Here is a 26,599-nt window from a genome sequence, read left to right as displayed (position 1 = left end):
GAAACCATCTTTAATCATCCCCCTCCTTAATTCTTGCCACTTTGGCCCACTTCTCAGAAATTTCAGAAATGATTCAAAGTCAGTACAGTAGGGAAAAAAAATATTTATTTTCTAAAGTCATTACCTTGACAGGCAAAACAAAGCATTTTCTCAATTTCATTCAGAAATACATTAAAAAAAATACATAGACCAATATGGCCTGCCCAAACATATATTTAACATGGTAAATATAAGGAATAAATTGTTTGAATATAAATATCTATAAAAAAATAAGTACATCAAAATGTAATCCAACCTCTTCCATGAGCCAGTTACATAAAGGAAAATAATTTGACTGCTTTAAATCATCACTAATGTTTACCCTTCAGTGTCTCTCCTAAACAATCCTATACCATTGTGTTTCCAAAAATCAAGGTAAGGGAATCTCCTGATTCAACTGATCTTTCTTTTCTTATGGAACAGAGCTAGTAGATCACCCTGAAAATGTTATATCTACTATTGACACATTAGACAGACTTCCATGAGGCTAGGGCTTAGTGTGGGGATTTTAGAGGGGGAAGAGTTTGGGGAAGCAATAATTAAAGGTGGGGAAATACTTTGCCAGAGTGCAATATAGGTGAGGTAGACTCATACGCATGAAACTCATCCTGATTTACAGTAGTAACAGTTTCTTTCAGTTTTGCATTTTATGAATTAAAAAAACAAAGTCTCTTTTTTTTTTTTTTTTAACTCGAGTGTTTGTCCTTAGAGTGTTTTCAATTTGTGCATTCCCTAGAAAAATCTTTGCAGGGACTTTGGAGTTTCTCCCTGAAATGTGCCAGGCGCCTGAGACACAAACACTCCCTTCGGAACCTCTTCGGGAACTCCGCCCGCAAGTGGAATCTCCTGTCCTCCTCCCCCTAGGAGGAGGCCACCCTAATTTGCAGGTCACTGCATCTCTCTGCCTTCTTTGCATAGCCCGCTGTCACCCCAAAGGAGGAGAGAAACGAAAGCAGTTCCCACTGATGGAGGCAAATGAAGATGGGCTGGGGGACTCCTTAACCTTTCCTGGAATGTTTGCACCCAGGGCGCTGGTCCTGTGCTAGTCTGGAACGAGAAGTGGTCTAAGCAGGGAGGACGCATTTGCTCTGATCCCAGCCACGTGGAGAGAGCGCAGAGTCAGGCCCAGGGCTCTTGGTGGATGAGAAGGCTTCAGACAGGCCCCGACAACCTGCCATCAGTGTGTTCGGTTGTAAGTCACTTTCTTATCTCTGTAGAGCTTGGCTTTCAGCTTGGCAATATGAAAAGATGTTTTGATGCTGTTGCTGATGGCCTCCAACCTATTAAAACCAGACAAGAGAAAACAAATGTTATTATTATTATTTTTTTTTTTTTTTACAAAAATCATTCCTAAGCAAAAGAAACATCTAAAATTAGAATCTGGCAAAAACAAATCTAAATCTGGATCCTGAACTTTCACCCTCAACCAAAACCACATGTTACTCTGCTAACCTCAAGTGAAAATAAACTACCTCTTATGCCTAGAATGGTGGTGGGCGGGGCGATGAGCAGGGAGAATAAGGGTGATATGGTCATATCTAAAGGGAATTGGGTATTAAATACAATTTTTAAGTACAATTTTTAAGGTCAACTGGAGATATTCTCTTTTCTTCTTTAGCCCTATCCCAAGCACTATCCCAACCCCTGTGGGATTGTACGGAGAGACTCATTCAGCAGAGGTTTCAAATAGCCAGGAGTGTCTTCTTAATCACATAAGAAATTGAAGGGGGCTTCGTGGGAAAGAAATTCAAAAAGAGGAGGCCTACAGCCAGGCCCAAAACAATATTCTATGGCAATTAAAAAAAATTTGTTTTTGCAGGTTTCATGTTTTCTTTTTCTAGGAGAAAGAAAAAGGGCAAGACTGTAACATTGATTTAATAGTTGATGTAATGAAAGCTAATAGAAAAAAAAAATGATTTCCAAGTCAGTCCAGAAACGGTGATTTACGTAATCTTGCGATCTGAAGGCGCACTGGTGGCCTGAGGTTATAAATATGGAAACTTCAACAGCACATGGGAAGCGCTGAGGATGGCCCCATATCAGTAGTAAACAACTCAGAAGTCATTCATGACCGCCAGGCCTGTGCTCATAGTACTTGGATCCTAGGACTTCTTGCCACTGGATTTCCAGGAAAAGTTGCCACTGACCATGATAGGGAAACGTAGAATATGGGACAGATCTGAAAGCAGGATTCCTCCCTGCAGCTTGTGAATTCCAAAATGTTTAGGATTTGGAAGAGTTATCACTATAAAACTGCTCAGAGCAATCCTATGGTATTACTAATCCAGATCCCAGCTCATGATTAAAAAATGAGAAAGCTTTTGGGAATGACATTGGGTCTCCACCAAATGCATTTCCCTATTTAAAAAGTAAATAAATAAACCTGAAAAATGGCATGTTCTAACTCTTACCAACCCTGCCTAATGACTTTATTTTCCCTTTGGCCATTTGAATAACTGCTATGTTTTGAAGAATTTGATTATACGTGACACTTTAATTAAAAAAAAAAAAAAAAAACTCTCCCTGAAAGGATTTTTAATTTCTCAGGGAAAGCTGTAAATATATTGACTCAGAGAGGCAAAAACTAGATGTGACCAAATGACAAAGGTGTCTCTAGATAGATTTTGTTTGGAAAATCTACCTTTAGGATTAGTGGTGTGTGTGCTAAAAATCACCAAAGTGTACAGAGGGCAGCAGTCTGCATTCAAGGCCTTCAAGAAAACATTTGAGAGGGATTCCTTTGCTCTCTTTAATCTAGAGAACACAAAGATTCCCCTTTTCTTTGTTACTGTCCTCTGGACCTTTCTCCCATCAAGGCAAGAATGACTAGGAGAGTAGACCATTCATAGGTGACGGGGACCAGCTGTTCTTAGGAGCCTCTTACCTTCTTATTTTCCTTCCCTCCACCAGCTGCTGATGAAGACACTTCTCTCCAAGCTTGGAACAGTCTTTCCCTTTCTTTTGTTTATTCCAGCCTTTCTCCATGGTGTCTTGGTCCCTGTTAAAATACACATAGGGAGAACATTTCAGCAATAGGAACTTCAGTTGTTCTCAATGCCTCTGTTAATCTCTTTTAAACCAGAAGACAGCATCATAAGAGGAAGACGGTCAGGAGGGCATAAAACTGAAGGAAAACAAAGGTGTTTCTACTCACCTGAGTTCTTTTCCTGCTTGGCAAAAATTCCAGCACTTCTTGTCTTTTTGGCTAGCACATTGGCATCTCTTCCTGTGGTCTGTTGCCTTTGTAGGAAAGAAATCCTTTAAGGATCGCTTGGACCTAGAGGGGCTTCCGAGTCCATATGGAACAATGTGCCTATCATGGAAAGAGAGGAACAAAAGTTATGAGCATAGCTGATCGTCTCCAAAGGTTGCATTCTTTGGGGCAAGCTCCTAAGGAGCTCACACCACAGGATATGGCAGCGAAACTCAGAAGAGTCAAATGTTGCTAACAGTCAGGATCGCATGCCCATCAACAGCCCCAAGTGTGTGGACCCACCCAGGAGAAAATCAGTTTTTCTAAGTCAATGAAATTCCATGCCAACTCTCAACACAGCAGCCTTGTCTTTTGGCCGAAATTATGACATCTCTGCTTTGGTATCTGTTTCATATTTTCTTCCTTTTTCTGACTCTCTACTTAGTTAACAGGTCTTGGGAGTTGGCGGCGGGGGGGGGGGGGGACTTCCATGCAAAACCATGACTCACAAGATTTCGAAAACCGATTTTCAATTCAAGTGATACATGATAATGCTAAAAGGGCCCCCTGAGGAGGCTGGGGGAGACACACTACTGCGTGCATGGTTCACGCCAGGTTCGCACACCTCCTGTGATTTGGTGATTATCATACGACTGTAGAGGGACTCCTCGCCAGAAGGCTCTCCAGTAATTTCCAGTGTGTCCATTGTGATTCTCACCTCAAGAATAAAGTCCTCCCCTTGGAAGTATCACCTTACTAAGTATGAGGCTCGCTGTGGTTTTTGTTTGGTTTGATTTGATTTTGTTTGGATTTCGGTCATCCCTCACATAACGGGACACCGCAGGCACAATCAATGTATTTTTGTTTAGGATTCCTTCTGATGGGTGAACTACTTTTCAGGGGGAGATGGGGGAAACTGCTTTCTTCACTCAGGAGGCAGAAGAGAACTCTAAGGACCGTGTTTCTATTGCTGTGTTGAAATAGGCTTTTGCAAAGGGGGGAGTCGGGACACCCAAGTTCTAGGTCTCGCTCTACCACAAATTCATCCTGGCAAGTGACTTCAACATTTCGGGTCTTAGTTTTTCTATAAGTAAGATAAAGACAGTAGACTATAACTCTCTATCATCCTTTCTGCCTCTTAAGTCTATACCCTCCCATGAGAATCACAGGTTGGACCAAGCCACATATGACCTCAGCAAAGTTTTCCCTAAACCCAGGCAGATCCCAATGGAGAACATTCCCCCCCCCCCGGAGGCCCAACACAAAGTGTCTCCCCCCGAGATGTGCGGCAGCCTCCTGAGGGGCATTTTCCCCACTGGGGCACTTTCATGTGGTCAGAAATGCTACCTTCAGAGTCCAAACCCAAAAGTAACGAGAGTAACTGGGCTCCAGCCTCCCGTGAAGCCGGAGGGGAGGAAGCCTAGAGTAACGATGCCCTCTAGAGACTCACTCTGGAGTGTTGACCCAAATGATGTCCAGGTGGCAGAAGTAGACGCACTCTTTATCCATCAGGGAGGAGCAAGAACAGCGCTTGGCCCGGCGGGGCCTCCAGGGCGCACTAGGAGGGGGCGTCTCCCCTCCGCTCTCGGCTCCGGTGCTGAGCTCGGCGCCCAGGACCGCTGGGGAGAGAAAGAGCAGGTCAGTGGGCGGTGTCTCCCCCAAGGCCCGAAGGCACACTGGTCACAGCATCGATGCCACAGCTAGCAGAGCAGATAAAAGCAGATGAAGCACCCAGCCGGCCTCCAGCAAGAAACACAGAGCAAAAAGGACTCTATTATTTTCCCTCCTTAACATGACTTCACCTTTATCGCCGCTGGCTTATCCACCTTCAGAGAGATTATACAAGGGCAGGGGAAACAACCACCTGAAAAGGGACTTACCAGCCCCTTGAAGCAGCCTTCAAGGAAATGCTTAGAAATACTGCCTGTTAGACATTTGGGTTGGTTTCTGCATGGAACTTAGCACACCCTACAGTGGCTTAAAATTGACTGATGACCAAAAACCTGAAACTAAATAAATCATACTGCCTTTTCCTAGACTCGGAGCCACTTCCTCATGCGGGATGACCTTCCGTTTAGGGCAGTACCCACCACTTCACACCGTGTGTAAGGCCGGGAGTAGCCCAGGTGAGACACACCTCTTGAACTTAGGTGGAGGTCCAGAGCTTCAGGGAGGTGATTGGAGAGAGAGAAGAGAAATCAGCTCTACAATAAAACCACTGACCTAAGGGAAAACTGAGCAGCAGCTCCGGGGACCCAGGCAAGGTTCCGTGGGTTTTGAATTCTGAATCCCTGGAGCAGGATGGTGTGGGTGGGATTTGCCGTCTCCGCTTCCCCACGGCAGCATGCTTCCTCTTACTGACAAGTTAACCACGCAGCTTATCTGCCTAATTTTGTACATTTCAAATGATCAGACACATTCCAGGATTTTCATTCCCTTGACATCCTTTCTCCTCAGTCAGGGTCATGAAAAGACAAAAAAGTGCACTGACCCTAAAAGAGGGAAACGGGCAGATGCACACATACTATCTAAATCCTTCAGCAGCCAAGATTTATCCTAGCTTCCCTCCCAAGACAGGTGAATAAAACTGGAAATAGAGCCCACACTGTTCTGAGTGCCAAAAACTTGCCAGAAGAAATCTAAAGTCAACAATGACAATTTTAAAGAAAACATCTGCTTCATCCTGAAACCGCCTGGGGGTGGTTTTCACTAGACTGTTCTGCAGGTGATTTTACTGCTCATACATTGCTTGAATGACTTGAATAAAATTCCTTGGCTTCAAGCTGAAATGTTTAAATATTTCACACATTAACACACTATTAAAACAGTATTTGAATAAGATATAAATTCCTATATGTCCTATTACCTGTATGAACACATATATTGCAAACATACATGTAGCTAAATTATATCTTGCTTTAATTGAGTCATATTTTTAAAAGCCAAGGAAATACACTAGGCAATAATAATAATGTTATTTTAATGCTAGAGGAACAATGGTCTTCAACAGAGGATTTTTTTTTTTTTTCCACTAGAAAACTTAAGCACCTTTGAGCAATAATTCCCCTACACTTGATTTCTGAGCGGCAGTCATAAAAAGAAATGGGGGAAAACACAGAAGCAAGAAAAGCATTAAGGTGGAAAAGAAGACGGCAGCATTCAGGGATTTACAAGTCAACGTGCCTACCTGCTTCTGGAGCTCCTTGGAAAGCCACAAACAGCAGAGCGAAAATCATGGGGAAATAATCCATTCTGAAAAAAAGGGATCAAAATCCTTTCCCCCTGCGAACTAAACCCGAAGGGGGGGAAAAAAAAAAACCGCAGAAAAAAACAGCTTCGGTTCCTTCCAAGCGCTTCGGGTTCTTCGGATCTCAAAGTGATCCTTCAGCCCGAATGCTCTTTAATGGGGAGAAAAAAGAAGCGTCTGCCAGGAGAGAAGGCAGTGGGAGCGGTCCGAGGACGCACGCGGTGGCGGCCGTGGCGCACGGGGACCCGGGGACCCTGGCGGCGCTGGTCCCAGCGCAGAGGCAAAAGCGCGTCTGACCTGGACAGCTCTCGGCCGGCTTTTTATACTGAACCCCTATAGAGCGGGGGTAAACAGCTCCAATTTTATTCCAGCCCCAGACAATGTTATTGTGTCATTAGTCACCACCAGGCAACGTGCAGCCGGAGATAAGGCCGGGCTCTAAAGGAAATCACTGCTAACTTCAGAGGCAGACGCCCGCCGTCTGACAATTCGGGGCAGGGCTAAGAAAAAGAAAATACCCATTGGAGACCTTTGGTAAACCTGCCCGTGCAGCGCTGCCGTCTGCTTCCCCTTTGCAAGCTGCCAGCCCCGGAGTTCAAGCATCAGAAGAGGGACTCCAGAAAAGTCATACCATTGGTATGAAAAGTATGAGCTACAGTTTAAATAGATTGTATTGTTGTGTGCGGGGGAATTTTTTTTTTTTTTTATTGTTGTTCGCTTCATTTGCCTTTTATGTCTCTCCGACTTCTTAGTGCTGATCAGTCCAGGGGACGCTCTCCCTCCTTACTTACGCCTCCCCCCGCCCCCGACTCGGGGTCAGATTATTTTGGCAGATAGATGGACGCACTTTGCTCTTTCTTCCAGCCCCCTCCCACCAAGGCTGTTCGGCTCAAGTTCTTTGCGTCCACAGTGGGAAAGATCGGAGAGAGGTTGGCAAGAAAAGGAAGTTTAAAAAAAAAAAAAAAAAGGATCCTTTTAGGCACATACCCAGTCCTTTCAGGATTGCTGATTAGAAGCCCCCATCAGCTTTTCTTTTTGCGCCCACCCTCTTCCCGTCTCCGGATCCCCCCACTTGCCTGGGCACCAATCTAAAGAAATAGCGAGAGAGGAACGCCAGAGGGAGACGAAGAGCTACCGGGGCTGATTGAGGGGGGAAAAAAAGCCACAGCCTTGGCTTCCAAATAACAGAAGGAAACGCAGCCACCTGAGGTGGGAGCTTAGAAAGGGAGGAATGGCACCTGACACGGAAAGCGGGGTTGCCCCTCGGGATGGTCCATTTACTCCCCACATCGGGACAGCTTTTCTGGGTCTTTGTTTTCCTTTGGCTTTTTCTTGTAAGTCGAAGGGGTGTTCTTGTAGAGGGTTAAGCATTGGGAAGGAGGAAATGCCCGCCCTGAATAAGGGAGCAGACGATACCTCGCCTTTAATAATGTGCTTATGTTTTCAAAGCAATTTCCTGTCTACGTAAGCACGAAATACGCCTTGAGGTCCTCACAGGGCAGTCACTGCGGAGGAAACAGCATGCTGCAATGTGTACAGCAAAACATGAATGTGAGACACCTGGCTTTTTCAATTAGCCTCATTTGTCAAGTGAGAAAGCTGGGGTGCCCAGAATTTCCTTGCTCCATCAAAGTTCTCGGTGTGCCTGAGTAAGGCCCATGGGATAAATGTAGAGCATCTTCCCTGCACACGAAAAAGATGTGTCTACGTCTAGCTCCTAGGGACGCCATCAAATAGATGCTTCTTCCATTTCCTCATCTTGTTTTACTCTAATCCACCCACACCCACATGCACACGCAGGGATTCAAATGCGGACTCATCTGCAGTTCTCAGGAGGACCCACAGAACCACTTCCTCTTCCTTCTCTCTGTTTATTCTTCACCCCTAGAATCAAAAGGACAGATTTTATCCCAACACCTAAGCCGCAGACCTGGGCACACTTGGTCCCCCTGGACATCCCTCGAAGTCACAGCTGGGGTGACAGTAGCAGTAGCTACAGATCCGTAATGAGATCTGTCCCCTAAACCAGCCACTGCAGCGAGAGTAAGGTGGGGGGAGGCAGGGACCCTCCCCCCACATCCACACCCAGAGAGGTCTCCCCCCAGTCCCCAGGGGTCTCTGCTTGGGCCCTCGGCTCCTCCTCTATATGCTTGCCTCAGCCCAGCCCCGGGGGCCGGGGAGGGCACAGCTCCCCCTGGACTCAGTGGCAGCCAGCAGGGAGCCAGCTCTGCCGGCCTCAGCCCTGGCCAGTGCGTTCTGACTTCTTCCCATCCGCAGCACACAGGAGAGCAGAAGAGACCTGATGTCACATTCACAGGATCCAAGCTTCCCCCAGGGAGGGAGAGGTGGCCTGGGAAATATGTCTTGGCAGGGATTCCCCCACCCCCCCCAAACTCTTTTTTTTTTTAAACCCCCTGGAAACTTTAACAAAACACTGGCCACAGTCAGGACCCACCTGTCCTCAGCTCCTCCCCGGAAACTACCGCCCGGCCCCTCCCAGTCCCTCCAGGTCCAGCCTGGGCCACCCTCCGGCAGGGAAGCCCATCTCTCGACGCCACAACCACCTCGGTGAGGTTGCCCCTGCAGGTGCCAGCAGCGCCCAACGATCAGGTGGAGAAGTGGAGCAAAATGAAACTGCCCACAAGCCTTCCCACAGCCCACCCGCCCTCCTCTCCTGTGTCATCCTGTGAACTATTTGAATGACAAATAAATACAAAAAGTGGGCAGCAGCGATCCGCCCCGACCCGGTCACCCCGGGCCTCCTGCTCAAGTCCATGCGCAGGATTTCAGATCCGGGAGGGTCGCATCGTTCCAAGGCCCATCTTGCCCCCATCTCTTTGAATCATGAGTTTCCAAGACGCACCCTCACGTGGGTGTGGACGTGCGCGCGTTTCCATTGTTCTGTGTGTGTCTTGGGGCAATGGTGGTATCTGCCTTCCCTGGCCATCTCTCCACTTCCAGCTCTTGCAGCAGCCTCTTTTCTTCCTAGAGGAGGAAAGGGGAGCCCCTTTGTCTGCAGAGAAGGCAGCTGTCCTACTGCCAGGCAGCTGCCCAGCAAAACATTTTGCCAAGAAGCAAGAGCGGGAGGGAGGAAGAACCCCAACAGACCAGTTTTACAAGCTGGATGCTACGCTGCTCCTCCACCTGAAGCCTTGCTGGGGAGGGTGGAGGAGAGGAGAAGGTTAAAGTTGCTGGACAAAGTAGTAAATAAAAGTGGAGATCCCACCTCGGTCGCCAACCCCCAGCCCAGCCCTCCAGGACCTAGCAGGGGAAAGGCTCTCTGCAGCCACAGTCTGCCTCAGAGAGGAAAGGGAAGGGAAGGGAGAGAAGAGGTAAAGAAGATGGCTTTTTTCCCCAATAGAACAGTCTTCTGTTGCTGTTCTTGCTTTTAATGTTACACTTGAATACTGGAAACTATTTGATAAAGCTATTTTTTATGTGTTTCTTTCTGTATCATCTCTTGCTATGTATTAATAGATAGCTATAAATAAAACACCCTGGGCCCCAAATACAGATACTACACAGTAGCAAAGTGTACTGTTTTTAGCACTCCTCAGCTTTGCTCTTTCTCAACTTCTGCGTAAAAAAATTTGCAACTTTGCCCAGCCAATAAATCTGGGGCGAGATGTGGCAATGAGCTCAGCAAAAAGAACAGCCGTTAGGTTGCTTGACGAGAGAGAGAGCACGAGGCATAGAGAGCTGGCTTAGTGTGGGCTCGGTGAAGCTGTCCAGGCCACTAGCTCAATCATATATTGTTGACTATTTTACATTCCTACTTTGCATAGCACTGTTGTGAAAGACTGCGTAATACGGACATTACCCCGTGACATATTACACACCTCCAGGAGTCACGAACAAACACAGCTTCTCCCTGTGTCCAAAATCTAGTGGTATTTAGCCCAGGAAATAGGGTGCTGCTCAGCAGAGATTCATCCCGTGTATCTAAAAGCATAGAACATAAGAGTTCGTCGATAGGTCAATGGACAAAGAAAATGTGGTATATACATGTACACCACATGGAATACTACTCAGCCATAAACGAAAATGTGGATGGACCTAGAGGGTATCGTGCTAAGTGAAATAAGTCAAACAGAGAAAGAAAATACCATATGATTTCACTTATATGTGAAATCTAAAAAACCCAAAACAAACCAACAAAAATCACAAAACAAAAACAGACTTGTAGATGCAGAGTTCAAACAGGTAGTTGCCAGAGGGGAGGGGGGTGAGTGAAATAGGGGAGGGAGATTAAGAGGCACAAACTTCCAGTTATGAAATAAATAAGTCATGGGGAGGTAATGTACAGCGTAGGGAATATAGGTAATAATAACTGTTGTGATAACTTTGTATGCTGACAGATTATAACTAGGCTCATCATGGGGCTCATTTTGTAATGTATAAAATTATCAAATCGCTATGTTGTACACCTGAAGCTAATATAATATTGTAAGTCAATTACACTTCAATAAAAAGGAAAAAAATATGTAACATATGCAACTTTGCTTCCCCGACACTTTCATCCATAAGACAATGACAGCAGCTGTTTAGCTTAAAAGAGTATGTCCAATTCTCTAACCTAGCGTTTCCCAAACCTCAGTCATTCATAAACCTCTTTCACAACTTTTGCCATATTTGTGTGCCACCCATATATTTTTACTGAATATTTTTCTTTCAACTGACTTCTTTTACTTGAATAATTTTAAGGAAACTTTCTATTGCTACTATCCTAAGCAATAATATATATGGAATCGTGGTCTGTACGGTTAAATAATATACATTTTATATGGTTAAACAAGGTACCGGAAATCATGGTTTAATACATGTTAGAATAAACGTCATTATTGTGGGCTCCTTAAGCTATTAAAAATAAAAAGTGTTCTGCCATGTACTGTCACCTGATATACCAACACCAGCATGCTTACCACTCCTGGGGAACACCATTCCTTCCAATCTGATGTCTTATGTCTTATTATGTTAAGAATTAAGCCCTGGTTTAATTCCACTCTCTGACCTCTACTTTCAAGATAATCTCCAAATATTCTACATCAAAACTCTCATATGGATGCATTCCAAAGAAACAGAAGTTCTGGCATCCAGAATCTAGAAAAACAAGGAGTTCACATCCAAAAAGTTCCTAGTTCATACTTCCCCTTGGTTTATCACTTCAATGTTTTGGTAGTTGCCTTTTATCTTATTTTGATCCTCTATCCCGAATTTAATATCCTCTCTGAGTGTTTACACACACACACACACACACACACACACACACCCCCCACATGTGAACCTATAGATTGAAATGAGATAGTAATTGTAATATTTCACACATCAGGGAGACCAGAAAAATGCGACAGCTAGTAGCTGCCTCCTTATCTTTTTCTCTTTAATTTTAATTCTATGTCATTCATGATATGTTGGAACTGAAGAGATTCTGATACAGGAGTTAAAAAATAAGACTACTTGGAGGTGAGTGGAATAGAGTCAAGTGATTTCATTAAACCTAATTTATGTAGTCATTCTAGACAAGCTTTCCTTCCACATGTTTGAATGGGATAGTAAAAAGAACTAATTCTGGAAGGCAGGTGCCATATAAATAAGATGGCTACCTTCATGTTTTCTTAGGCAAACTGCATGTGTGTGACATTCAGGGCGGTGACTGTGGTTAAGTCCGCTGTTGTCAGAACCCTTTTCATGACACCATTTCATTTCAAATTATGCATGTCTTTTTTGGTTTTTAAAAGTTTCCTGTAGAATGGTGGTTATCAGTGGATGGAGGTGAGGTGGGTGAGGGAAATTGAGGGTGATGTTGGTCAAAGAATACAAACTTACAAGATGAATAAGATCTGGGGATGTAATGTACAGCATGGTGATTATAGTTAACAATACTGTATTATATGCTTGAAAGTTGCTAAGAGAGTATATCTCAAATGTTCTCACCACAAAAAAGAATGGTAATTATGTGATGTGTTACCATCAAATGGTAATTACGATGAAGGTGTTAGCTAAAGCTACAGTGGTAATAATTTGCAATATATAAGTGTATCAAATCAATACCTTGTACACCTTAAACTTACGTTATATGTCAACTATGTCTCTATAAGTCTGAAACAAAAATTTTCTTTCGCACCTCATATATAATGACAAAAAATATGCCAGAGGTCTTAGCTCTTTCTCAGCTTTGGTGTAATAAAACTCCTTTGGTATCCTGCTGAAATTTACAAAGCTACCCTAGGAAAGTAGCAAGAAAATGATTCATTCGAAATTCATTTTTATATTAGAAATCTGAAATCAGAAAGCTTCCAGTATTCAATTTCATGTGCACATATGTATATTGAGTCCCCACGGGTGCTAAAAGTAGTTCTAGGTACTTTGTGGGTTCCAGGTTCGATGACTTCACATTCATCAGTCAACAGACTGACACAGGGTTAATAAAAGCCACCAGGGGAAAAGCAACACCAGGGAGGAAAAAGGACAATCATTGAGGTGGGAAAGCTAAGGTACCTACAAGAAAGCAAGGGATATGATGATACTAGGTACTAAATGATTCAAGAAGTAATCACGGAATGAAAGAGGCTGAATGAATGTTTTAAAGGATAGCAGGAAAGATCTTCAAAGATGAGAGGAGTTAGGAGCTGTGGCAAAGAGGCTAAGAAGGGGCAGGGAATGTCAGCAAGATGGTTTGGTTATTGGATTGACAGTTTCACTGGGACCAGATGGCTGATGATGATGAAGGAGAGAAAGAGTGTATAGGTGACATATATGGTTAATATTTCTAATATCTCTGTAATGTGCCAGCATAATGTACAAGGTCTGTAGTTGTCACACTGTGAAATCCTAAGGATGGACATGGGGCACAAAAAGGAAAAGCCACGGAAACCATGAAGAACTCCTTCCTAGTGAATAAGCTAAAATGATTTTGACAGTTCATTGTATGGACTATGTCACCATTAGAAGGTCTGGATTTTATTTGTATTAGAAAATATTAAACGAGTTAAAATTATTCCCACATTTTGCAAATCGCCTTTTTGGATTCAGTCATTTGCAGGAGGGGGAAAATCTTCATGTGGAGTTTTAGAAACTTTCTCTGACTGCCTACATTTCTTCTTGCCCGCTTCCTTTCATGAGAAAAGATTTGATACAAGGATTATTTTTATTACGCTCACCTGCTGCCTACCTACAAGTAATTCAAGTCTCCCTCTTTAAACAATGATTTTGATAAAAGTAAATTTATCTTCAAATAATATATTTTCTTAAATATGAGTATGCAGTGAAAAAGGAAAAATAATTACTGGTTGTCATCGTAGGAAAAAAAATTGGGGAAAAAGGGGGTTACTTTTTTTAAAGGGGCATTTGGATTCATTGAAAAATGCTAATTTACTTTCACAAGTTCCAGAATATATCTACCGCTAAGGGTTTTGTTTGATTTGGCATTTGCACTTTTTTTAGTTTGTTCTTTTGATGGGAAAATAAAAACTTTTTGGACTGGTTACAAGAATAATTTTCCTGTAAATTGATGTCTTTACATTTTGTTTTTCTGTGAAGCTTAAAAAACACCTGTATACTTTTCGTTCATATTGTTTAATATTTATTGATTATTGTCTTTCTGAGTGTAGTTTTTACTAAGGATAGTGAGATAAGTCAAAAGACATTGAAGGACTTTCTTTTCTACATGTGACTCACAAGAGCAAAGAATGTGGAGTGATGACATTGTGTTTGTTGCTACCTTATTAGGTTGATTTTATTTTAGAGAAATATGGGGAAAAGAAAAATGGAATAAAATGAAAGCTTATAGGAGGTGTCTGCTTATGGCTGAATTTCAGGCTATGGTAGGACTCCAGGGAAAGCAGTATTGAAGACTCACTTTATTTAATTTTTTGTCTCTTTTTGGTTGATTTACAATATTATATTAGTTTCAGGTATACAACATAATGATTCAATATTTTTATAGACTATACTTCATTTAAAATTATTATAAAATATTGGCTATATTCCCTGTGCTGTACAATATATCCTTATAGCTTATTTATTTAATTTTTTCAAGTATAGTTGATTTCCAATGTTGTGTTAATTTCTGCTGTATGGCAAAGTGATTCAGTTATACATATATATATATATTCATTTGCATATTCTTTTCCACTATGGTTTAATCACAGGATATTGAATATAGTTCCCTGTGCTATACAGTAGGACCTTGCTGTTTATCCTTTCTCTACATGATAGTTTGCATCTACTAATCCCAATCTCCCAATCCATCCCTTCTCCAGCCTCTCTCCGCCTTGGCAACCACAAGTGTGTTCTTTAAGTCTGTGTGAAGACTCACTTTAAGAGGAGGAGGAGAGGGGGAGGAGGAAGGTCAGGCATGAAGCCGTGGCCCAGTTCTCAGCCCTCCTTCTTCCTAGGATGTGAGGGAAGCAGGGAAGTATGAGTTAGAGAATCTTGAAACTGATAATGTTCATGTAAAGCACATTATCTTGCTACAAAGTAGAAAAGATTTGGGGAACTGCAAAGTAGCTTGTTTAAAGACTTTTTTCCAAAGTTGTTTCAAGACCAGTCAGGGAGGGCTAAAGTTTTCTAGATAAAGCCGTTAATAGCATTGTTTCTTTCTGGCTGTTCTTTCTCCCTCAACATCCATTCTATTTTTGTGCATTATCTGGAAGAAACTATCTTTTTGGACTAGTGACCAGGTCTCTGCACCAGTAGCCTCCTTTTTCCCAATTCTCTCCCATCCCCCTCCCCTTTCCAAGGAGCATTTTGCCGCTTCATGGTGACTTGAATCCCACAAAATGGGCCACAGAGTACAGGTTCCCAACACACACACAGATTTCCAACCAAGCACCCACCTCCCCTCTTTGAATGATTAACATCTACTATATATATATATATATGTTGAGATGTGGATTGTTTATTTCCTGCTCTCAAAGGATGACTGGAAAACACCTAGGACAGTTTAATCCTAATATCCTTTTTAGTTTCTTTCAATCAAATGTATACCTACTTTATTCCTTTCACTTAAAGATAAGGTGATATGGGTTCAAAACCCTAGCTATATGACCTAACAAATGATAAATAATAGATTCTTAGTAATTTTTCAAGGGCTTTGTTTTCTTCCAAGGAACCCAGAATCTGAAAAGGACAACCACCTTTGGAAGAGCCAGCACCCACTAAGTTACCAGCAGGAGGAAAAAGAACACATTGAAAGAAATAGAATTTAAGGAGGGAAAATGACCCAATCTATAATTAAGCCAGAATGCCAAATTATGAGAACACCCAATCCTTAGGAAAGTGAAACTCTTAATAATATGGTCCAAATGTAAGTTATACAACTTATTAGGAACTAGCATCGACTAATTAAACAACCCCTCACTCAGCAAAGTACTTAGTCTCTCTCTGTCTGCCTTTTCCCAATATAAAATGAGAAAATATCACCTGCTACTTATCTCAAGATGCCTAAATGAAAGTGTTTAGCTGAGGCTCTTTAGTTGAGACAACCATGTCAATTAGACAGGTTTAATTAGCGAGGTATACAGAGATCCCCGTCAATCCCTTTTAAGTCAAGGATCCAGAAAAAAAAAGAGCAAGACGTTGTCAAGGGCAGAATGTAAAAAAAGAAGTAAACAAAAACGGAAGAACAGTTTTATATAAGCTCTATTACTGGATGCCGACTAGGGAAAAACACTTAATATCAGAATCATAAATACTGGCAGAGATCTTTAATTAAAAAACAAAACAAAACAAAAACCCTGAGACACAAAGGACAGTGTAAACAGATGTCTGAAAGAGGAAGGATTAGGCAATCAGAATGAAGGCATGGTTTCTAGATTGAGCATATGAGATCTTAATTCCAGCTGAAAATGTAGGACTCAAGCTACGCAGGGGCAGTGGAGAAAACATAGTTTGTAAATATCTACAAAAGAAAAAATTATCAGAGGAAAAAAGCCCCTTTCACTTTAATGGACTATAGTTGTCTCTTTATATGAGATGACATTTGTTATAGAAGTTTCCCACTGGGCTATATAGATGTTAAACCAGTCATACGTAAAGCAAAGTACTAAATGTCTTAAGTGAGAAGATAGAGAATGAAAACTTTTGATTTTCTCATTTATGACAATATGTTAAAAAACAGTCAGATGTGATTAAAAACAATAGTGTATGTAAAATGTTATTGTGGAGTATGAAATTATTAATAATGAAAATATGCTATTAATAAGACCAAGTTATTATAGACTATAAAGAAAGAAATGTTCTCTCCTGGTCATTATTTTTATATTATTAAAAGTCCCAGCAACACAGAAAGCAGAGCTGGTGCTACTCACCTTCATTGAGAACATAGGTTTTAAAGACCCTTTTATTGTTCTGCTTGAGTATTTTTGCAAGTTTCAGCTCACTCCAGAAACTAGCTTTTCTTTTATTTTATTGCAGAACTATTTTTTCACAGATAGATTAAAGCCATCTTTACATCTGTACTTGGTTATATTCTTCTCCTTACATTTTTAATGTGGGTTTTTTACAAGCAATTCCAATAAGACTTCTTCCTGGTTTATTATACAAATTTCTATCTCTCTTTTTCCTTCTTTATCAAAATGGTTTCTGATTGGATTTCTCATAGCTATACTTTATTGAGTCATATTTTTAGCCCTCTCATTCTTCTTGAACAGTTTCCCTTTTAACAATCTTGGAGGTTGATAACCTAGTTTTTACTGTAAGTTTTGAAATGGACTTTCCGGAAATCTATGGTGTCTGTCTGCCTTCACTCGAGATTTGCCTTCTTCCACTGTTGAAAGGAATAGTAGGTTGCAGTTGCACTTAAGGTTCTTAGCATTTCTGTTTCACCAGTCAGATTTTCCTATTCAGTTCAAATTTTCCCAACAGCATCTTCCTGAGAAATGACATTGCGGAGCAAGAGTGTGTAAAATGAGAGATAAGAGGGAATCTATTCTCAGACTCCCTGACTTAGCAAAATTTATCCGACACCAGCCCTACATTGCTCTCTCTCTGGCTCTTGATCCCATCCTTCCAGTTTCCCATGTGTGTAAGTGCGTGCTCATTTTAGCTCCTCTCTTGGTTTACAGGCTGTTCTAGCCTCCATCCCAACATTTCATCTTCTAGTTCCCAGCTCAAACTAACCTCCAGCTCCAGACTCTAACGGACCCCTCCCTCAAACTGACTACCGACACTGAGCTTCTCTGGGTAGCTTCAGGAGTGGACAAATCTGCCCATCCCATCTCCATTTCTAGGGACCAACTTTCTAGGACGTGCCTCCTCTCTTTGCCTCTGGTACAGTGTGCTGTAATTTTCAAAAAGCACTGAGCTTGAATTGAAAATAGAATTTGTACTGTTGAGTTAAAAAAAAAAAAACACAATTCCTGTCTCTTTAGATCTTTAAGGCAGGGAGAGAAACAGATACATAAAAATTGACAAGTTCAGCCAAGGGCTATGCAAGCAAAAACCCTGATGGTTTTATGACACTAAATTGGGAGTTTAGCTGCAAACACTGCCAGAGAAAGGGGGAAAAAATAAAAACGTAAACATTCAGGTGGAAAGGCAGTATTCTTTCAAAAAGCAAGCCAAGTGTTTAACTTTATAAAGGACTCAAGTATTCAAGCTAGCTTTTCCAAGAGAATTTTAAGTATAGAACTTGAAGGAAAAGTAAATATGTGGTGTGAGTGACATATATAAAAGGTCTACGTGGCTGTGACTAGTCTCAGAAGGGAGAGTGGCCAGGCATCAGGGATTAAAGACCCTCGGGGACCCCCAGGAGCTGCCCCAGCAATGCTGTTGCAAGGACGAAGACCGGCGGATCACAGCCCCTTCTCGACCTGACACAATTCAAGAAAAGGAGAGGGAATGGCCAGCTACCCAGTGGCCTGAGAAAAACAGAGATCCCCGAGAATTGATGTTGTTTGCTGAGTTTTAATCCAGAGAAAATATTCAGTGAGTTTACCTTGGTAATTATTGTAAATAATAATGATTGCCAACAAACTTTGTGAGCTGTAAGCTGTCAAGGCTAACTGTACCAACAAAGAGTATTTGGAGGACAATTGGGGTTTTCTCCTTCTCCTCCTAGATACTTTCTAACCAATTTTTAGTGGTGAGAAAAGAGGAGATATAATATAAATCAGTTAATTTTCTAACCCATTAAGTGTTGTAGTAAAAAAATTCATGCAGAGGATATTAGACTAACAGCCAGCACTATAATAAAGGGATAATCTGAATCGTAATGCATAACTAAGTCCCAGTCCCTCATTCCTTATCATTCCAGATAATCAAGAATCCAAAAATAAAAATAAGAATCATGTGTCAGTCCTCCAAATGCTGCCTTGATGGCAAAGGGGCCATGGAGTGGGAAACACACAACGTCTAGGACTGCAGTGAATTCCAGCTCTACCACCTCCCAGATTCCATTTTCTCCTCTGGAAAAGGCAGGTGGCAACCCCAAACTGCAAGCCCTTGGCATCTATCACATTACTGTCTTCTGAGGCCTTCAACCTCTTAGGCTGATCCAACTCCATGTCTTTCGCAGACATCTCTTCCTCTGCCAGGAATTTCCTGAGGTCCTGCCCTTGGCTCTTTCCTTTTCTCACCCAGCAGATGCCTTCTAGGTAATTCCGTCCATTTTTTTTGGTCTTCAGTACCTCTATAAACTGACTACTCCTAAATTTGTTTCTTACTAAGTATGTAACCTTGGGCGAACTGCTTATCCTTTTCTAGTTTCCATTTCCTCATCTGTAGAATGTGGAAAGAGTAGTACTTACATCACCATGTTTTTGTAAGTACTAAACGAGTTGCATATACGTAAAGCGTGTAGAATGGTACCTGGCATATAGTTAGTGCTCAAGAAATGTTAGCTATTGTTTTATCACCATCCTCCTAGCTAACTGCCTGAGCCAGAAAGGCACAAGTCATCTTTGACGCCTGTGTCTCTCCCACCCACTCCTTCCCGGTTTCATCCATTCTGTCTCCTGGTAGCATTTGCCACTCCTTCTTTGCTCAACAACCTCATGACTGGTCCCCTGCCTCCAGTCTCACTTTCTTCATAATCCATTCACCGCATTACAAGACAATGAACCGAGATCAGTTTATTTTATAACTTACCAGAAGTTCCAATAAAAAGTTTCACGGGGAGAAAATTAGGCTAACAGCCAGCATCGTAATCAGGAGATCATATGAATCAACATGTATCACAAGGTCCCTGTCCCTCATCACTTATCATTCCAGATAATCAAAAATCAAACAAACAAAAATAATCATATGCCTTTATTCAAAATGCTGAGATTTATTTATATAAAATGCAAAACCAATCCTATTTTTCCTCTATTTTAATCCTTTGCTGCTTTCCCACAGTCATCAAGATGAATCTGAACTCTTTAAAATGGCCTTGCTTCCCAGTCTTACATATTTGAGCAGTGTCCTTGAACTTGTCAAGCCCTCTCTTGCTTCTAGCAGCTTCCTCGTGCTTCTCTCCTCTCCCTGCAATGAAGCTGTCTCTACAGTTCTGCACCAGTGTTTCAAGACTTACGGTGGAAGTAAGGGAAGTCTTCCTAAAACCCCTTAGGGAAGACTTCCTAAAACCCTCCACATACATATTTACCAAGCCTGCTCTGACTGCCTGTACTAAGGCTTGGCGTCCTTCAGCTAAGATTAAGTGGCAGTGCCCCTCCTAAGCGCTTCTGCATAATAACTCTGTACAGACGTCTTGCATAATACTTATTACACCCGATTATAATCACCAGTTGTTCTCCTGCCTCACCTTCTAGACTGTAAATTCCTTAGCGTAAAGGAATGTACTTTATTCATCTTTGTTTCCCAGCCTTTGCCTAGTAACTCACATTTAGAAGGCACTTGGGAAAACAGAGTTTTCAGTACAAGTTGAATTCATGATGCACATAAAGTCCCTAACACAATGCCTGCACAAACAGTCACGGGGTTCCCTTCTCTTTCCCCTATTAGAGCGTGCCAGCTGGATAAAAATTTTCCCTCCTAGAAATTGTTCTGAAAATATCAACATCTTTGTGTAAATAACAAAACTCTTTGTGCGCTAGGATCCTTCTTTTTCATTTGTAGGTGCAAATAGGTGCACACGCGCGCACACACACACGTGTACACACTGGACGCACAAGCCAGGCCCCTCTCACTCCAAGTCCTCACTTCGCACCCTAACCAGCTAATTAAGAAGGAAGATTTGAATGCGAGGCCTCTGCCTTTTAAATGCCCCCTATAAAATGTTCCAAAAGTAGCGTTTGTTTAGCCTACCTGAAGGTGTATGCCCTGGATCTTCTTATGAAGAAAGTGGGGGAACTTTTATATTTTTATGATGAGTTATCATCTTCATGGTCAAGTCCAAAGGTGGGGGGAAGGTGAATTTTGGTTACAGTAGAGAAGAAAAACACTAACCACACATCTGCTGCGTCAAGTGAAAGATGTCTATTTTAATTAGGATTTTATAACAGAGGAAATATGTGTAACCAGGCCAAGTCTCTCTCTTCAAGAATTCATGCCCAAACTCCTTCCCATCCCTCTCCTGCCTCTTGAGTGAGAAGTGGCTTCAGGGCCAAAAATGACTCATCAGGACAGTACTTTCTGTTTGCGCCTGTGACTCTTAAGGAAGCCTGTGTGCAAAGAAAGGAGGGGGGTGCCAGCAGCAAGCAGTCAAGGGAGGGGTCCTGGAGCCTAGTGGCCCATGTATGAGTAAGAGCCCTTGGGGGGACCCCATGGATACCACTGGAGGTGCTCTTGGGATAGAAGTTTGTGGAGGTTGCATGGAATCTTGGCATATCACTAAACATTTAGGTCTGGAAGGACATCAACTAGTACCTTACGTAGTTCACATCATGGGTCTTTGAGGATATATATACCAGCAGCAGAAGAAAAACTTCCAAAAGTTTTGCAGTAGTCAGGACCCAGTCCTCCCGCCAAAGAACCAGAATTATTCCCTAAACCCAAGGTAAACAGAAACATTATTGAGAATGAAGTTAGAAAACCTGGGTGGAATCCCAGATCTGACACTTACTGGCTCTTTTCTTGGACAGTTAGCCTTTCTGAGGCTCAGTTTCCACATGGACCAAGGGGAGACCTCACTAGCTATGATGAGAGTCAATGAGATGAAGACTGCAAAACCCTCCCACACAGTGCCTCACCCAAAGTAGGTGTGCAGATGATTTTAGTTCATCCTGGAAATATTTATGTAGCATCAGTTATGGACCAGGCCGTGTTCTAGATGCTGGCAATGCAGTGGTGAAACACACAGCTCCTGAACTCATGTCCTTAAATTCCAACTAGGGGAGAAACACAAGAAATTAGAATTTGGGCCGAAATGAAATCAACATTCTGAAAATAAATTGTTACTTTTCCATCAGGAACCTATCTTCGTTTACTGGGGACTTTCCATGATTTATTAAATATGTCTGATGGATTTCAATTCCATCACAGGGCGCTGTTCTAATGTGCAACCAACTGAGTTGTGCAGTCAGTCACTTTCCATTGCACTCCCTGCCAAAAAGTCAAGGAGCCTTTTATTTAAAAGTTCTTAAGTTGCTACTTACCTCACAGTCCTTCAAATTTTAGTACTTATATCTAAATATATCTGAACCTATTAGCATCAGTTGCATCTCAAACTCCAATCTTAGGTGGTTTAATACATCTTGCAGGGTGTGGTGTACTTCTTCACAATTCACTAGTCAAAAGACAATTCGTTTAAGCACAATGAAAATGCACCAATATCTGCTTCTGAGAGCAAAGGGTTGTTTTTTCTTTTTATTTTTTTTAAATAACGGTGAAGACCAAGTGTAGGTAACAGATGAGATTTCATCCAGGTGCAGTGGAAGCCAAATACAGCACAAGCATAAGAAAAAACTCTGCTCCTTCAGTCCCCACCCCCAATTCACCCAGCGGTATTTCTTAACCATAACTCTTCTTTTATTGTATGACCACTTCACACTTCCTGTTAAAGTTGACGGCTCTTTTTGGTTCCATTTTCTACATTAGAAGACTTTCTTCATAGCTCCAGTTCTCCGGTATCCTTGACAGAAAGGGCACTTACTGAAATTCAAGGATAACACAAGAAACTCACTTGAACCCGGAATCCACTAAGTCTTTCCAATGCTCTAATGAATTGGGGTGCTAACTCAGCACCCCGAAATTTGCAGATCCCTGAGCTATTGTTAGAACCAGGAACTTTGCAGATAAGCCATAACTTTAAAACATACGGTCCTGCCTACCATTCTAGTTACATCTCTCACCAGTGTCTCAACATCCCTTGAAAAAAAAATTTATATTGCTAAATTTCATGTTGTCCTAATCTACCTTTATTGTAATAGCCCTCAAGCATATGTGAATCATGTAGAGGATTCACAATATGCATATATTGATTTATGCTATTAAAATAAAGCCACTTTTGAGTTCTGAGAGAAGCACTGTGGGTTTCTTCCCTTGTGCTTCCTCCCACCTCTGAGAAAACACAAGATCCAGAAATACTGTTTTCTACTCCAGCCATAATAACCTACCTGTAGTTCCACGAGTCATGCACTGTCATCTCACGAGAACTTTTCACAGGCCTGAAAGGCACCTCCACCTCTCTCTGTATTTGCCTAACCCCTGCTTTTCTCATAGGATTTGGCTTGGACATCACCTTTTCTGGGGAGGCTTCATGTGATCAGCCCAGCAACAGGCAAGGCGTCCCTCCTCTGTGCTCTCTGTGCTGAACACCATGTGTTCCCATCTTAGCACTTATAACACTGTAGTCAAGCTGCAGTTTATTTGTCAGTGTTCATCACTGGACTGGAAAATCCTTGGGAAGATGAGATGTGTCTTTTGTGCCTGGATCCCCACTAAATAAATGAGAGCAATTCAAGGGCCTATAATAATAACTGGATCAGCACCACTCCCATGACATTATTCTCTACAGCTCTCCTCTACATCCTTTGCCCATCTGGCAAAGCTCCCTCGGGCTACCCCTGACATTTAATTTAGAGCTTTCACAGTATCTTCTCCACTTGCTTTTGCTTTCAAGGCTATCTTTGCTACACAGTCCCCAAAGAGTACAACTCAATAATTATTAGCTCCCTTTTCTGCCTTGATGTTTGTTCTGAATTATTTTGCATATATAAAAATGCAGGAGGCAGTCACATGATGAATTTTCCCTGACCCCAGCTCTTCCTCTGGTCTCCTTATTTCCCTAGCCAAGGCCCAAATTCCAGCTTCTCCTCATCATCACCTCCCCCCGGTCCCATATGTGAAAGAGTGAGCTAAAACGATGGTCCTAATGTCTGCCTCCTCTTCAAATATGAGTCAATTCTCTAGGAAAAAATTCTGTCAAGCAGTGACCAGTCTCTGAGTCACTGGAAAAGTGTGGAAAGTGTTCCCTCAACTTTACATCCATCTCAATTACATTTTTCTGTTCCCCATTCACGTATGTCCCTATTTCTTCAACTTAATTTCTTAATTTCTTCAACTCTCACCTAGCTTAGTCATTTAGAATGTTAAAAAAAAAAATAGTTGCTACCATGGGGATAGACAACAAATATAACTAAGGCGTAATTGTCATCTGGAGGGATATTAAATGAGAAGCGTGGTGTATTAGTTTACCAGGGCTGCCATAAACAAGTACTGCGGATTGGATGGCTTAAACAACGTAAGTTTATTGTCTTGCAGTTCTAGAGTCTAGACGTCCGAGGCCAAGACATCTGCTGGGTTGTTTAAGCAGAGGCCTCTCTCCTTAGCTTACTGATGGCTGCCTTCTCACTGTGTCCTCACACGGCCACTCTCTGTGTGTGCACATGTCTGATGTCTCTCTCTGTGTCCTGATCTCCTCTCCTTATAAGGACATGAGTCACTGGGTTAGGACTCACCTTAACAATCCCATTTTATCTTAAAAGCTCGTTAAAAGCCCTATCTCCAAATACAGTCACATTCTGACTAATGGGGAGGCGTAGGGCTTCAACATATGAATTTGGAGAGGACACAATTCAGCCTTTAACAGGTAGATTCTTATTTTCATTCATGCAACAAACTCAGAAATTATTACACTTCAGCTCAGGCACCTAGCTTGGCATTGGACAAGGTCTGGTACCAAGCTTCCTATAACCCAGGCAGACCTAACATCAAGACCTCCCATTGCTGTTGGCATCTAGGCAGCTTCCTCCAAAGCTCCGTCCTCCTTGGAGCCTGCTGCAATACTCCATCCCATGCTCATCTCCGACTCTGCATTCCTATCACCTCCATCATGAGGCTAAGTGGTACAGCCCTTTATTCCCTTCTTGTTCCCTCGGTGATAGACTTTTCTCTTCCGATAAATAAAATCAAGATGGAGCACAGTTGAGAATATGGCTCACAAAGGAAATCCCCAGTTAGGAAATCAAGTGCTCTATGATATTAAATTCTACTCGAAAGATGTCATTATTCATATTATGAAACACGTGGGCAGAGAAGACGGCCTTAGTCACATTTTACTTTCTTCATCTCCTCCTACTCCCAACTCATCTTCCCTTCACTTCTCTCGTCGTCCATGTCTGAGGCCGCTGACACGCCACGCCCTATATCTAGAACCTCCTCTCTTTAGTCATCTCCCTTCCAACCTGCCCACTGAATTTAAACAAGAAACTCAAATAATATCCCCTTTTAGATATTCTGCCCTCGTTGTCAGAAAAGTGGTTCTCCTGTTCTTCAGGACCATTACCCGGGATCCACTTGACCACATCTCATCTCTCACTACACACACTGAAGCTCAGAGAGGCTAAGAAACTTTTTCAAGTTTATACAGTTATTGGAGCAATGGATTCAAGCCCAGGTTGGTCTCACACTCCTCATCATGATCCCGTGATCCTAACCGCACTGCTTCAGGTGCCTGGTTTCTTCTCTCACTACAGTCATGGGGCTCTTGATGAGCAGAGACCTAGCCACAAGAAAGATGAGAATATTCATACCATTATCAGAGCTTACCTACATCTCAATGTTACATTAGGACTTACTCTTTATTCTTTACTCAATAGAAACTCTTGGGTGTTACAGGTAAAAATAGTTATATAAGAGCCGTTGTTAAATGACATTTTGTTTCTTAAAGAAAATAATACTAAATGTTCCAATGAGTTCAAAAGAAAAATTGTTCAGTAAACTCATACCTAAGATTAAGGAGAGTTAGACCTTCATGATTACTTCTCCTTCCACTCATTTTAGAAATCAAGGCAACAGAGCTTAATATGCAAAGGTCAGTTCACAAAGACAATTTCTAAGAAACACATTTCTTTCTTTTTTTAACAAAGAGCTGGAAATGATAGAGAAAATGATTATACTGAAATTTAAAAGCCACTCAGAAAAGGAAAACCCAGCAGAGAAATGTGAGGAGCATGTAACTGTCATGAAAGATGTCCAGAATTAATCCATTTAACCCTCTCTTCCAAGATCTCATAGTGTTTGTGTAACTTCAGGCCAAGCATCAATAACAGCCAAGTTGATTTATGGTGGTGAAAGATTTTTCCATGAGACCGCTGATGATGGAAGTCAAGTATTAGGAAGACAGAAGCCTCTGTGCAAACCCAGAGTGGTGGGCTGGACAATGTCAAAGGGGTGAAAAATGAGGCCACTCTGTGAATGCCTATACCGTGGATGAGGGCAGAAGTAACACACAGAACTTGGGTGTATTTTTGTTCTCTTTCAATCATTTGCAAATGCACATCCTTTGTAACAGGTTTCTTTTGTGCTAATCCCTCGAGGAAATTGCTCCCATTGGTTTTGGTAGATGTGTTTGTAGGTAAATGATACAGAATATGATTTCTTTCGAACACTGGACAAACTCTGTTCTGTAGATTTACCAAAACATATATTTAGCAAGTCAAATTCAGAAACTCAAGTGCAGCAGCTTAGGATTCTGGAATGAGGTCACATGCTGGTCCAAGAGGGTTTGAGTTGCTCTGAATCTTCTTTGTCAGAAGATGCTATCTAAATGAACAATTTCTCAACATTTGGGCCAACGAAACATTAGAAATGCTAATGATTATAAGATGATAGGACTGTCTTCTTCACAGTTATATGGTTACTCTAAAGATAATTGTGCACATTGACCCTTTATAATCAGCCAGAAATAAGAGAGCACCTGTAAATATACCTCCCACCACCACACCCACTTTGAATTA

At 42.0% G+C, this 26,599-nt stretch overlaps 1 protein-coding gene across 1 annotated transcript; it reads right to left on the bottom strand.

Annotated features, from left to right (window-relative positions):
- Nucleotides 1–367: 367 nt before the first annotated feature.
- EDN1 (endothelin 1) lies at nucleotides 368–6,755 on the bottom strand. Its single transcript, XM_061194829.1, has 5 exons — nucleotides 6,420–6,755; nucleotides 4,683–4,851; nucleotides 3,194–3,352; nucleotides 2,924–3,037; nucleotides 368–1,319 (listed from the first exon to the last, which is right to left on the bottom strand). The coding sequence occupies exons 1-5, from the start codon at nucleotides 6,481–6,483 to the stop codon at nucleotides 1,217–1,219; spliced, it is 609 nt and encodes a 202-aa protein (XP_061050812.1). The 5' UTR covers nucleotides 6,484–6,755; the 3' UTR covers nucleotides 368–1,216.
- Between the last annotated feature and the right edge of the window lie 19,844 nt (nucleotides 6,756–26,599).

Source organism: Eubalaena glacialis, chromosome 7, assembly GCF_028564815.1.
Source record: "Eubalaena glacialis isolate mEubGla1 chromosome 7, mEubGla1.1.hap2.+ XY, whole genome shotgun sequence".
NCBI classification, from domain to species: Eukaryota; Metazoa; Chordata; class Mammalia; order Artiodactyla; family Balaenidae; genus Eubalaena; species Eubalaena glacialis.
This window is presented reverse-complemented; position numbering and strand designations above follow the sequence as displayed.

What these genes read in the sequence shown, in the direction of transcription:
- EDN1 (XM_061194829.1), bottom strand. Translation starts at nt 6,483, where the DNA reads ATGGATTATTTCCCCATGATTTTCGCTCTGCTGTTTGTGGCTTTCCAA. An exon ending in CCAAGGAGCTCCAGAAGCAG is followed by an intron (nt 4,852 to 6,419) that starts GTAGGCACGTTG and finishes TTCTCTCCCCAG; the next exon opens with CGGTCCTGGGCGCCGAGCTC. An exon ending in CAAGCAGGAAAAGAACTCAG is followed by an intron (nt 3,038 to 3,193) that starts GTGAGTAGAAAC and finishes GTATTTTAACAG; the next exon opens with GGACCAAGACACCATGGAGA.